This window comes from Bos javanicus, chromosome 3, assembly GCF_032452875.1.
Source record: "Bos javanicus breed banteng chromosome 3, ARS-OSU_banteng_1.0, whole genome shotgun sequence".
Classification (NCBI taxonomy): Eukaryota; Metazoa; Chordata; class Mammalia; order Artiodactyla; family Bovidae; genus Bos; species Bos javanicus.
This window is the reverse complement of record NC_083870.1, coordinates 67,573,418-67,584,961: the sequence shown is the minus strand read 5'-3', so window position 1 is coordinate 67,584,961 and position 11,544 is coordinate 67,573,418. Positions and strand designations below refer to the sequence as shown.

The following is an 11,544-nucleotide window of genomic DNA, read 5'->3' as shown; positions in this document are numbered from 1 at the left end:
AACCATCAGCCTGGCTTTTAAGCATTATAGTTCCCCTATACAGCCCTTCCCTAACAGGCTACAACTCCTTTTGCAAAAGAAATTATGAATATCTTGCTTTTATCATACATCTGGAACATACTAAAAAGCCCTGATTGTCAGTGCATAAGGCTACCTGGAAATTCCTCATATCTCTCTCCAGTTACTGTGTTTTTCAGGCTATTTAGAATATTCAGTACAATGCAGTCTTTCTTATTCACTCTTTTTATACAAGCAAGTTGTCATCCTTGCCTGACTACACTAAAGTGCATTTAGAATCACATATCCACTCAGGATCCATTCCTTCCTAGGAGAGTAGATGTGAGCTGTGTTCTTACCCATAAAGCGTGACTTGAAAGGTCCTGCAGAAAGTGACCAGTCTTAGCTGCTTCATCTCAGCTGTGCCTGCTCATAATGTAAGCTAAGCTTTCATGTCGTGGACTCTGGTACTTACCAAGCACTGTTGCACAGGGAACAGACAATGCTTCACAACTTCCATAATCTGCTCTTAAACAAGGTAGAGAATGTCAGTAGCTGGACTATAAATGATGTGGCATATTCTGAGAGCAGAAACCAATTTCTATGGAACACCTGCCTCATTTAAGGCTACCATAAGACACATGGTTTCATAAGTCCTCAGAAAACTTCGTTTACTTTATAAAACTCAATTAATTCTTGAGCTCCCTCCGTGGGGTAAAACAAAACTGCCACTATAGAGAAGGCATGAGAAGCAGTTTTTACTGTAACCAGAAATAGAACCAAGAAAAGATCTGCAAAGATGAACTTGAAATGGACATCCAGACAAGATTTCTGGAAGCAGTTGTGGTGTCCTCTCTCTCCCTGGCCCAACCCCAGATGGCAATTCCTGTCAGAGCCTTCTTTCCTCTGACAAGCCTTCCCACATGTCAGGCCTTGCACAGAGCTAGAGGTCATGTTCCCAGAGTGACAGGGACCATCTTCCAAGCAGGCAACGAAATAACATCGTAATGGGGGAAATGAGTTCCCATGGGAGATGGGAGGAGGATGGCACACCTTGATAATGGTTTGTAACAGAAGATGCTTGACCAGTAAACGCTGTTTTATCACATCCACCCATACCCACCCCAAGGTGCTCCAATGGCCTGTGGTTCACCAACCCACACATTCCTCCCATCAAATTAATGGTGGCGCCCATCCACCTACTAAGCACGTTTCCAACTGAAGCAATCTCCGACTCTCCACCACCACCCACTTCTCCACCTTCCTATTTCTCTCTACAGACGTAATTACTAGTTGATAACTTACTAATCCTTCCGTTATGAGAAGGCAATGGCACCCCACTCCAGTACCCTTGCCTGGAGGATCCTATGGACGGGGGAGCCTGGTGGGCTGCCGTCTATGGGGTCGCACAGAGTCGGGACACGACTGAAGTGACTTAGCAGTAGCAGTAAGGATTCGTAACACTAACAGGGCAAAACTGGAGACTAGCTGGTAAAACTTTCCTGAAGGGTAGGACTATCTTAAGGGGGATGGCGTCCACACCATCAGTTCCCTTGAACTCCTCACTCCCAGCTCCCTATGAAGGATCGGTAACTTTAGAAATAAACCATAAATGCTGTGGCAATTAGGTTTCTTCCTGGGAGTTTCTTGGGCATGCAGGAGTAACTCGTGTTTGTGTGTGTGTGTGTGTGTGTGTGTGTGTGTGTGTGTGTGTGTAGAAGGGAAAGGGTGGCAGGTTCCTACAGACACGGACTCTGCTCCTTTGGCCACCTGATCCCAGGTGGCCGCGTGCCGGGGGCGGCGCGCAGGGAAGCACGGTGCCGGGGTGGCAGTGTGACACAGAGGGGTGTGACTGCGAGCCCCCCGCGCGCACCCGTACCCACCCTACCCCGCACCCCCCGCCCCGCAGCGTAACTGGCCGCTGCCGCCGCCGCAGACGGGGCTCGGGAGGTGCAGAGCACCGCGTGTGGAGCCGGAGAGGCGGGCGGGCTGCTGCCTGGCGTCCGCTGCACGGTCCTCCCTCCTCCGCTCTCTCCGCCTCTCCCCTGGCGGCCGCGCAGCCCGGAACCTGGGAAGCCGCGGCGCCGAGCCCGCAGCTCGGGCTCGGGGACAAGCACAGAGGCGCGGGCGGCGGGAGCGCTGAGACCACAGTCCCCACGGAGAGGCGGAGGGGAGCCCGGCCTGGGCTGGCAGGGCCGAGCGTGTGAGTGTTTGCGCGTGAAAGCGAGGGCTGCACGGTGCTCGGCACTGACACCGCTGGCCCCGGCCCAGGTCGCCGCAGCCCCGGAGTCTCCCGTCTGCTCCCCAAGGCACGCGCGAAGCAGCCATGAACACCAACGAAGCCAAGGAGTATCTGGCCCGGAGAGAAATCCCTCAGCTTTTCGAGGTAGGGAGCTAGGTCTGGCAGAGACGGACGGGGAGATCGGGGCAGGGCATCCCCGAGGTTCTGGGTGAGGAAGCCGCGCCCCGACCCACCTTGAAGACGAGGGGCACGCAAGTGAGGGCGCTTGCCGAAGCTTGCTAGCCTGCTTGCCCGGGGTTAGCTGCCTCTCTGGTGGATTGCCGGGTCCTTAGATGGCTCGGCTCTTGTCGGGTGGCTGGGCTCAGAAGCCCCCATCTCGAAAATCAAGTTTCAGTCTTCAAACTGGTTCTGAAAGCAGGCTGCCCCCCGCGCATCCCTCCGATGTGGACTCCCAGGGTGGGCTGCTGGCAGCGGCCGGCCGCGCACTCCGGGGGCGAGGATCAGGCCAGGTGGGTACCCTGGCGCCTAGCAACGAGCAAGGACTCCGAACCGAGGGGTCTAGAGTCCCAGTCCCTCCGCGCGCCGAGGGTCGGGACCCCCGCGTTGACTGGGAAGTGAGGATGAAAGGGGCCCGGACAAGGGATAGCTTGGAGGAGAGGGATGAAGATGCAAAAAAACAAATCCAAACCCATCAAAGGCAGCGCTACCTCCCGGGTGGCAGTCACCCAACGCTGCTCTGCGCTTTCGGTGAATGAACTGCAGAGCACGTTTTCCCGTCGTCTTGGAAGAGATGGTTCTTCTTCCTCACCTCCCCAGCCCATAGCTTTCGCCCGCCTTAACCAACCCACCTAGAGAAAGCCAGTCCGAGAAGGAGTGGCGAGGCGTGCGTGACTTCTTCCCACCGCAGAACAGCATCATCTGCACCAGGGCCCCCGGGGGATGGGGGACACTTTGAGAATGTGGCAGAGGAGGCTGGAGGATGAACTAGAACCTTGGTTAGTTCTAAATGACAGCCAACCTCCCTAGTTGTTTTGCTTCCTTTCCTTCTCTCTGTATTTGAATTTTAAAACATTCCTTAATCCTGTGTTTTTACTTAGGGTAAGGAAAAAAAAAAAAATGGAAGCAAGCCAGGCTTCATAGAGCGAGTCCTGAAACCGGGTACCCCATTTCTGAAAGATGATAGACTATGGACTAATGTAGTAAACTAGAAGTGCATTGCTCTTTCTCCTATTTGAGCGGGGTTCTGCTAAAAGGAATTTTATAACACTACTTGGAAAAATAATTTTGTCTCTGTTTTCCCAAATTGTCTTTAAATGGACCTCCATAATTACAGATCTTCCTTTTTAACTCACCTCTTAAGCCACCGATTTCAGGTCTATCTGAAAACAAGATATCCAGGTAAATCACCCACTAAGCACAAGCCTAGTGAAACTCAAGTCTAGCAAATGTGTCACTAATATTTGAAAATAATCAGGAGATGTTGCATAAGGATAGGTCTTGAGGGTTTGTAGGATTCTTGTTAAGAATTTTTCTTTGTTTCTATTTTCAAAAAGTAAACATGGAGATGAAGAGCTGAAGGGTTTTGTCCATAAATACTACTACTGAAATCAGTGTCATTCCTAAAAGAGTAATTAGAAGCATCTGCAGGAGGGTCACCTGATTGCAAAGTGCCACTTAAATAGTACTCCTATTTTCTTTATAAATGTGGGTACTGTTTTTCCCCTTGGTAACCGCAGAGAATTTTGATCGTTTATGCATGAAAATCTACACTGTTTATGCAAATAAGCGATGGCAGGTGCTTTTGTTCAGGTGCTATGCTTTTCCTTGGCTTTTCTGCATATGAATGGGAGGTTACAAAGTAGTACACAGCCTGAACAGGAAGTCAACTTGCTTAGGTGAAATACAGAATTATAGAGTACTTAAATGCAATCCCAGGCAATGCAAAGATGGAAGAAGACTGCTGGTGACCTCCAAAAGCTCCATCCTTCCTGTAAGAAGAATCTGTGCTGTTCATAGCACAAGAGAAAAGTAAAACTTGGCAGTTCTCCATGTGATGAATGTAGATAGCAAAACCAAATGCTTTAAGTTTCCAAACTGGATTTTATCCTTCAAAAATGCAATACGGGTACCTATATAAAGTTTCTAGGTATACAAAGTTTCAATTATATATCTATCAAACCCAAAACATTGGACACAGTTGTAGATACTAGACACCACTGTAGACCAAGTGAATGATTATTGAATCTGCATATTGTCAAGCAACAATCTGTGTCTTACTGACATTTCAGATTTCCTTCTGACATGAGACATCACGTGAGCTAAAAGGATAAGTTCAAGTTTGGGATGTGTTTCCATTTCTAGATTAAATGTTTAAGGCAAAACTCACTTTTCCCTAATTTTGTCATGAAATCTTAACTCTAGTTAACTTTATGGTATGTATACTGATCTTGTGTCGTTGTACCTTACAGCAGAGATTTGGCAATCCATTTGAATACTGGGGAAAGTCAAAATAGATTACTCAAGTTCTCAGAGGGTTAACTCAAATAGACTGAATAAAACAATATCTGCTGGTTGTTTTGGATCCCTGATGGTGACTATTAGAAGAAAAGATTTAAATTATCTATGAAGGAGTGGACCTCATTCTCGCTTCTGATATCTGTACCCCTTTTGGAGTTAGATTCAGTTAGAGAGGGTGGAAACATATATTTTCCAGCAAACAATTCTTCATTGAGTATGTTCGCTCATTTTAGGGCAATAAAAGGGATAAAAACTCAATGTTGGCTTAAAACTCAACATTCAAAAAATTAGGATCATGGCATCCGGTCCCATCACTTCATGGCTGATAGATGAGGAAACAATGGAAACAGTGATCGACTTTATCTTTTTTGGGCTCCAGAATCACTGCAGATAGTGACTGCAGCCATGAAATTAAAAGACGCTTGCTCCTTGGAAGAAAAGCTATGACCAACCTAGACAGCATATTAAAAAGCAGAGACATCACTTTGCTGACAAAGGTCCATCTAGTCAAAGCTATGGTTTTTCCAGTAGTCATTTATGAATGTGAGAGTTAGACTATAAAGAAAGCTGAGCACCAAAGAATTGATGCTTTTGAACTGTGGTGTTGGAGGCGACTCTTGAGAGTTCCTTGGACTACAAGGAGGTCAAACCAGTCAATCCTAAAGGAAATCAGTCCTGAATATTCATTGGAAGGACTGGTGCTTAAGCTGAAACTCCAACTTGGCCACCTGATGCGAAAAACTGACTCATTGGGAAAGACTCTGATACTGGGAAAGATTGAGGGCAGGAGGAGAAGGTGATAACAGAGGATAAGATGGTTGGATGGCATCACTGACTCAATGGCCATGAGTTTGAGCAAGCTCCAGGAGTTGGTGATGGACAGTGGGACCTGGCATGTTGCAGTTCATGGGATTGCAAAGAGTCAGACATGACTGAGCGACTGAACTAAGGGATAAAAAAAAATTAAAGATCTAATCTCAGTTGGTAAAGAATCTGCCTGCAATGCAGGAGACCTGGGTTTGATCCCTGGGTTGTGAAGATCCCCTGAAGAAGGGATAGGCTACCCACTCCAGTATTCTGGCCTGGAGAATTCCATGGACTGTATAGTCCATGGGGTCGCAAAGAGTCGGATATGACTGAGTGACTTTCACTTTCACTTTCAATCTTGAATGACTCAAATTGCAGTTGGATTACCTATGGGGCATAGATTTTCTGGCACTTTCTTTTTATCCCATATATGTTTTTGCAAGCTGTAGAGAGAGGAATATAGGAAATCAAAACCATTGAGTTGGAATCCTAGGCCTACGAGTTTCTAGCTGAGTAACCTAGGTCAATTCACTAACATCTCTGAACCCTGATTTCCTAGTCTATGAATGGGGATAATAATGCCACATAGGACTGAAAGTGCATTAAGTAAGCTAAAGCACACAGATATACAGTAAGATCTACATCCTGTAGATGTAGTAAGTCCTGTCACGGAGTTAGCTACGTTAATGTAGGAGGAATGTGAGGAGTTAAACGCAATGTGTGTGTATGTGTGTGTGTGTGTGTGTATGGATGTGAATGCCCAGGTTAGTTTTTTCCACTCCCTCTGCAGTTGAACCCCTCAGATTGAACATTCTAACCCATATTATTTAGGGTTTCGGAGGACTAATGTACCTGGTAGAAACTGCCTACTATTTTGAGCAACTTGCACAAGAATAATTTGAAAATAAAGTGCTGTATTTAGAAAAGCTGTTAGCCTTTCAAAGAATGTACGTTTTGTTTATTAATAACAATGATAATAATCCTCAATGCTTTCCATAATATACTCCAAAAGAAAACATTTTTCACATCAGTTCAGCTCCCAGGAATGAGCATTTCCAAATTTGTAGCACTTATAGAAATTAATACTTGTGACATATCAGACACCAGGCTTTCTTCTGTAATTTCAATTACATATTGAAATATCACATTGTAGTGATTTATTATATATCAAATAGATTTTTTGGAGTCAGTCTTTATGTTTTGAGTGAATTTTTTTTCTGATTAGAGAACAGTCCAGGATGTACCTGTCATGTGCAAGGAAAAGTGTCAGAGGTTGGATATTGAGAAATAAATAAGACCCACACTGTATTGTTGAAGATTTTATAGGTTAGAAGAGAAGACCAAAACATAAACTGATGGTTTTAGTATGAATGACAGGTAAGAGTTTTTTCTGGGTACAATGAACACCAAAGAAGGGGTCTGCAAGCCAACCCGAGGGCTCAGTGGGGACTTTCTGATGATTATGATGGTTAATGTTGATGTTAAAACCATCAACATTTAAAATGTTCCAGGTGTTTCAATCCATAAATCACCCTCTGCAACTGAGGCTTGGAGACTTTAAGGATGGGTAGGAATGAAATCAATCATGACTGGCGCATTTTTACACACTGTACTTAATCTCATATTGATAGAGTTCTTCCATTGTAAACAATGCAGTTGGCCTTCATTGTTTTTGTTTTTGTGTTTTGGCCTTAGTTGTTTAAAGAACAGAGAATGCTGAGCTGAAAACTAACTGGTCAAGAATTTAGGGGGTTGTTTTAATTACTCAATAAGAGCATAATTTCAACTCAAATTGTTTATTTAAAAAAATGCAAAGAATCCAAACAACCCAGAATTTAAAGATGGGATATACACTATTTTGACAAAGGTGGTTTAAAAACATATTTTATGTGGACGTATTTTGTTGTTATATTTCAGAGCCTTTTGAATGGACTGATGTGTTCAAAGCCTGAAGACCCAGTAGAGTACTTGGAAAGTTGTTTACAAAAAGTAAAGGAATTAGGGGGATGTGACAAGGTGAAATGGGATACATTTGTAAGCCAGGAGAAGAAGACTTTACCTCCACTCAATGGAGGACAGTCACGGAGATCCTTCCTAAGAAATGGTAATGTATATGTAGAATAACAGTTTATATTTATAGCAATATTCTTTAAAACATAACATATAAACTGTAGGCAGTGATTTAATTTAATAGGTTTTCAAATGCCTGAAAGGATATTTGGTCCTGAAACATGACTAATTTCTCTCTGCTACTAATTCTAATCTCCTCTATGATAAGACAAACACAATTACATACTGTTGTCCAGTACTTCACTAAAAGCTTAATGAAATTTTTTACTGACTTCATTATTTTGTAAAATGAATTACATTAGCAAACTGAATTTTTCTTAAAATTGCAATAAGACTTTTCCAAATAAATGAGTAGATGACAGACAAAATTGATAGTTATTAATAACTATAACATTTTTATTAGCTAAGAAGAGATTTAACTTGTTGCTGTGTTTCCAAATGCATTTTAATGTATCTGCATAAATGCATATAAAGTTTATACTAGTTAACTCAAGAAGGATTTATTTAGCAGCTGCTGAATGCAAAGCATGAGATTAGGCATTTGGGTGCTATGAAAGAAATGGGATGCATAAACTTGTTTAACAATTTTAGGAATAATTTGGTACTAAGAACTGGAGTTCACTAGAGGAAATTCTTGGTATTCTAGCTTTCCAAAATTTGTGTTTATCAAAATTAGTTCAACATCAGCCAAGCAGCCTTTTAGGCTCCAGATGAAATTGAGAAATACAATAGTATTTGCAAAGTGGAATCAGTTCCAGTCAGAAGAAGCCAATTAATTCTTTTCCAGTGGCCAAAATCATTCTATTTTCAAAATTTAAACCATTCTTAAAAATTGTACCTAGAAAAGTTTTAATTATGCAGACAGAATTTGAAACAGAGACAATTCTATTTACAATAAATACAAGAGGAAATACATTTTAGTTTGTTTTATCTTACCATTGGGGCTTCCCTGGTGGCTTAGTGGTAAAGAACCCACCTGCCAATGCAGGAGACACGGATTCAATCCCTGAGTTGAAAAGATCCCCTGGAGAAGGAAATGGCAACCCACTCCAGTATTCTTGCCTGGAAAATTCCATGGACAGGAGAGCCTGGTGGGCTACAGTCCATAGGGTTGCAAAGAGTCAGACACAACTTAACGACTAAACAACAGCAACACCTTACCTTGACACCCTTAAATTTTATTTGAACATAGGGAGGAGTCATAGTGTATTAATTGTTAAGAAACACAAGCAAGGAGAAAAAGCAGAAATGCTATTTTCTCAGAAATATCTCCAGAGAGAAGACTTCTCTGTCCATGCAGGAGCTCCTCTAGGTCATTAGGCTTCCGTGTTCAAAAGAGCACCTGTAGGCAGTTATCACGGTGGCAGACCACTTTGGAAATTACTGCTTAAGGGAACACAATGATATTTCTGTGAGCTTGAAGGGTTCATACACCTTCCCTAAAGGGCTAATTTCCTTCCCAGAATGTCATAATATATTTGTATCTGGCTCAATGTTAAATACATGCCCTCTGCCCTTGTTAAATCAAGTGACAAATATGGGGAACTTCTTTTTAAACCTTTAAGCACTACAAACCTTAAGTATTACTGGATTTAGTCTAAGATATGTTTATGCTTTCAAATGTAAATCTAAGAGGATGTGACATTCACCTATCGAAAAGCTGCTCTCAGACTGGTTGTATAAACTACTATTTTGTAACAAAATGAAATCTGAATGCTTCTATTTTATACTATTAATTGTCTTCATTATATATATAAGCCAGGCAGGCCAAGTATGTAATAGACAATGGTGGGGACTATGGTGAAACTGGCGAACAAGACTAGAGGGAACAGTCATTGTCTAAAGGCAGTCAAGCACAAATATTGGGAAAACGTCAAGATGAACAAAGCACATCTATGGGGCTGAACTGAACCCACTGATGACCATTTTGGAGCTCTCGATTAGCAGAATGAGCTACAATAGGAATGGAAAATGCAGGTTTAACTTTCATTAAAAATGAAAATTGCTTGTTAATTTTAGACTCTCCATACCTACTGACACTTTACCAGAATTCCCACTTAGAAATCTTTTACTTAATCATCAAATAAAAGCTTTCACATACTATGGTGACTAGAATGTTGTATCACACTGTCTGATATTTGGAACATAGCCTAAAATGCAGAATATAGTTTCTAAACTGATGAACCCTGTAATAATAAAATTTTATTTTATGAAATGCTATACAAGTTTGTGCTTTATAGGTTTTTAACTGTGATTTATAGAATACATTGTTTAAAATCAACAGTATTGCTAACTTCCCTGTAACTTAAAGTGTTGTTATTATTTCTAGAAATAAAAAGTGACTTGTGCATTTTTGCTGAAATATTAACAGAGCTATGCTAATATACAATTATCATGAAAAATTATTCTGTGAAATAAAACATTTAAATAATTTTTAAGCAACTTACTTTTCTAAGTAAAAATATAAAACAAGGATAAATTATTAGCTGACGGTTCTTTAAAATGTTGTACTATAAATGTGAGATGAGCATCCATTTTTTTGCAGTGTATGTACAACTGAACAAATGATTACTCATAAATTAAGAGTTTTAGTCCCATAGCTCCAAATGTCTATAGAACTTTTCTTTTGGAATATCTCATTGTCATCTTTACTGAACATGTCAGAAACTAAACAAATCATATTTGCATCAAAACGACCCTCCTTTTCTTATTTCCATGGAGTCAGTCAATGAGTCAGTTGAGCTATAAAATAACCATGTATTGAGTACTGCTATGTGTCAGACACGCTTTTAAGACTGAGGTTGTGTAGCCTCCAAGAAAGAACAAACATGGCACATGCCCCCACGGAACTTACAGTGTGGGATGAAGCCAGGCATTAAATATGTAATTAGAAGCACAGCATACCATATGCTGATATTAACAAGGCAGATGGATCCATCCTCAGCTAGATTCAAGGTAGGCTTCCTAGAACTGATAGGCTAATATAAGAGACATAAAGCTGAGTAGGTGTCAGATAGAAAAGGATGGAGGAGATTGAGAGTGTACTAGGGAATAGAGAACAGAAATACCTGACATGGGAGAGGCCAGGATAAAGACAGGAAGGAGAGAAGCCCAGTATTTCTGGAACATTCAAGAGAGGACAGGAAGATACAGTATGAAATGCAGTGTGTTTCCTATCTTTTAGGCTTTTCACCTGGCAGTTGTTTCTGAACAGTCACCTTCATGATCTCTCATGTGTGCGTGCACGCTAAGTCACTTCAGTCATGTCCAACCTGTGCGACCCTTTGGACTGTAGCCCATCAGCTCCTCTGTCCATGGGATTCTCCAGGCAAGAATATTAGAGTGAACTGCCATACCCTCCTCCAGGAGAGTGTGGCAGAAGATGTCCTCCAGGAGATCTTCCTGACCCAGGGACTGAACTCATGTCTCCTGCATTGGCAGACAGGTTCTTTACCACTAGCGCCATCTGGGAAGCCCATATCCTAATCCAAATCATGTCCTTCATATCCAGCCACTCATTTCTGTATCCCCTATTTCCCCTCTTACCTAAGCCCTCACTTCTCTTGTGTGAATCACTTTAACAGCCTTCTAGCTGTACTCTTTCTGCTCCTAGTTTTTCCTTACTCAAATCCATTCTAACCACCACCAGATTTATTTTCCTGGAAAACATATTTCATTATGTCATTTCTCTATGCCCAAAAAAGCCTCCACTGGGTTTCTACCAGATTGAAACTGAAACCCTTACCCTGGTGATTAAAGTCCTCCACATTGTGACCACACACTACCTACCCATCTTCTGGCTTTTCTCCATGTGTGTGCTAAGTCGCTGCTATCATGGAACTTTTTCTAATGGGAGAGGACAAACAACGAATGAATTAGAGGCCTCTCAGATGGTGAAGTGGTATATGCTG

At 42.2% G+C, this 11,544-nt stretch overlaps 1 protein-coding gene across 3 annotated transcripts in view; it reads left to right on the top strand.

The window, feature by feature from the left end:
- The first annotated feature begins 1,813 nt into the window (after positions 1–1,813).
- AK5 (adenylate kinase 5) overlaps positions 1,814–11,544 on the top strand; it is a 269,511-nt gene continuing 259,780 nt past the window's right edge. The window contains exons 1-2 of one of the 3 annotated variants that reach the window (XM_061411538.1): positions 1,814–2,383; positions 7,481–7,667. In XM_061411538.1, coding sequence (XP_061267522.1) covers positions 2,324–2,383; positions 7,481–7,667 — 247 coding nt within the window. In that variant the 5' untranslated portion in view covers positions 1,814–2,323. The remainder of the gene's footprint in view (positions 2,384–7,480; positions 7,668–11,544) is intronic. The other 2 variants (XM_061411541.1, XM_061411540.1) reach the window with 2 other exon arrangements.